Source organism: Babylonia areolata, chromosome 16, assembly GCF_041734735.1.
Source record: "Babylonia areolata isolate BAREFJ2019XMU chromosome 16, ASM4173473v1, whole genome shotgun sequence".
Classification (NCBI taxonomy): Eukaryota; Metazoa; Mollusca; class Gastropoda; order Neogastropoda; family Buccinidae; genus Babylonia; species Babylonia areolata.
Window position 1 is genome coordinate 22,352,507 of NC_134891.1, and position 2,500 is coordinate 22,355,006.

Below are 2,500 nucleotides of genomic sequence, written 5' to 3' on the forward strand. Positions count from 1 at the left end.
AACAACACCAACAGCAACAACTGCAACACCACCACCACCACCAACAACAGCAACACCAGCAACAGCAACACCAACAACAAGAACAGCAACAACAACACCACCAACAGGAAAAAACAAAAACACACAAAAAAGCAAAAACACCAACACCAACACCAACAACAGCAACACCAACAACAACAGCAACAACAGCAACACCAGCAACAGCAACACCACCACCACCACCACCAACAACAACAACAGCAACACCAGCAACAGCAACAGCAACAACAGCAACAGCAACACCAACAACAGAAAAAAACACAAAAACACACAAAAAAATAAAAACAGCAACACCAACAGCAACACCAACAACAAGAACAGCAACCACCACCACCACCACCAACAACAACAACAACAACAAAACGAAACAACAACAAAACGAAACAAACAAACACACACACACACACACACACACACACACACACACACACACACACACACACACAACAAAAAACCACCACCCAACACCACAATACTAACCACAGACGTGGCAGGTCTTTTGACACACCTCCCTGCCGAAGGGGTCCGAGCAGACTCCAGGGAACTCGTGACAGTGCAGGCCGTGGATCAGGTGGTCCTTGCAGTCCGGCACCGGCGTGGTGGCTGCAGCGGCGGCGCGGGGGTGCTGCACCTTGGGCCCGGTGATCGCACCTGTCCAAACGGCACCACACAAAACGGTGCTCCAGTTCCAGAACCGCTAGAAATAGCTGGGATGGGGTGGGATGGGATGGGGTGGGGTGAGGTGGTGTAGGGTGGGATGGGATGGGGTAGGATGGGATGTGGTGGGGTGGGAAATAGCTGGGATGGGGTAGGGTGGGATGGGATGGGGTTGGATGGGGTGGGGTAGATTGGGATGGGGTCGGGTGGGATGGGGTCGGGTGGGATGGGGTGGGATGCGATTGGGTGGGGTAGGATGGGGTGGGGTAGGGTGGGATGGCGTGGGATTGGATGGGATGGGGTGGGGTGCGATTGGGTGGGGTGGGGTGCGATTGGGTGGGGTGGGATGGGGTGGGGTAGGGGTGGGATGGGGAGGGATGGGGTGGGATTGGATGGGATGGGGTGGGGTAGGGTGGGATTGGATGGGATGGCGTGGGATTGGGGTGGGATGGGGTGGGGTGGAATTGGATGGGATGGGGTGGGGTGGGATGGGGTGGGGAGGGATGGGGTGGGGTGGGATGGGATAGGATGGGATTGGATGGGGTAGGGTGGGATGGGGAGGGATTGGATGGGATGGGATGGGGTGGGATTGGATGGGATGGGGTGGGATTGGATGGGATGGGGTGGGGTGGGATGGGGTGGGGTAGGGTGGGGTGGGGTGGGGTAGGGTGGGATGGGGTGGGATTGGATGGGATGGGGTGGGGTGGGATGGGGTGGGATGCGGTGGGATGGGGTGGGATTGGATGGGATGGGGTGGGGTGGGATGGGGTGGGGTAGGGTGGGGTGGGGTGGGGTAGGGTGGGATGGGGTGGGATTGGATGGGATGGGGTGGGGTGGGATGGGGTGGGATAGGATGAGATTGGATGGGATGGGAGGGGGTGGGATGGGATTGGATGGGATGGGAGGGGGTGGGGTGGGATATATATATATATATATATCTTCTTTTTTTGTTGTTGTTCTTTTTATTCATTTTCACTTCTTTAGCTTTATTTCCCTCTTAAAGGCGCGTGGGCTGGATGTAAAAAAAAAAAAAAAGCAAAAAAAAAAAAAAAAAAAAAAGCATGCTACTTGCTTATCTATTTGCCCTCGATAGTAACAATTTTGTCTTGTCTTGTCTTGTCTTGTCTTGTCTTGTCTTGTCTTCTCCCTCTCTCTCTCTCTCTCTCTCTCTCTCTCTGTCTCTCTGTGTCTCTCTCTCTCTGTCTCTCTCGCTCTCTCTCTCTTATTTTCAATTTCTGCTTGAGTCTCACTGCTAAGCGACCACAGAGAGAGAGAGAGAGAGAGAGAGAGAGAGAGAGAGAGAGAGGTCAATGTACAATCGCCATGCATCATGTTTGGACTCCCCGTCTCCACGCGCGGCTCAGCTGATATGAATTCCCTTATCTCTCTCTGCCTGTCTGGTGAACCATTCCAGCAAGGCTTAAAAAAAAACACCCGGTAATAATAGTCAGGAGACAGACAGACAGCGGACGGACGGACAGACAGACAGACAGAAAGAAAGAAAAAAAAGAAGGAAGTAAGGAAGGAAGGAAGGACGGATGAATGGATGCAGGATGGAAGGAAGGATAGAAGGAAGGAAGGATGAAAGGGTGGAAGGAAGGATGGAAGGAAGGAAGGAAGGAAGGAAGGAAGGAAGGAAGGATGAAAGGAAGGAAGGAAGGAAGGATGAAAGGATAGAAGGAAGGATGAAAGGGTGGAAGGAAGGATGGAAGGAAGAAAGGAAGGAAGGAAGGAAGGAAGGAAGGAAGGAAGGAAGGATGAAAGGGTGGAAGGAAGGAAGGAAGGAAGGAAGGAAGGAAGGAAG

General features: G+C 52.9%; 1 protein-coding gene across 1 annotated transcript in view; it reads right to left on the reverse strand.

The window, feature by feature from the left end:
* Positions 1 to 2,500, reverse strand: part of LOC143290930 (uncharacterized) — a 35,700-nt gene that overhangs the window by 29,530 nt on the left and 3,670 nt on the right. Inside the window, exon 2 of the mRNA XM_076600498.1 lies at positions 520 to 690. Within this exon, the coding sequence (XP_076456613.1) occupies positions 520 to 690 (171 nt within the window). The remainder of the gene's footprint in view (positions 1 to 519; positions 691 to 2,500) is intronic.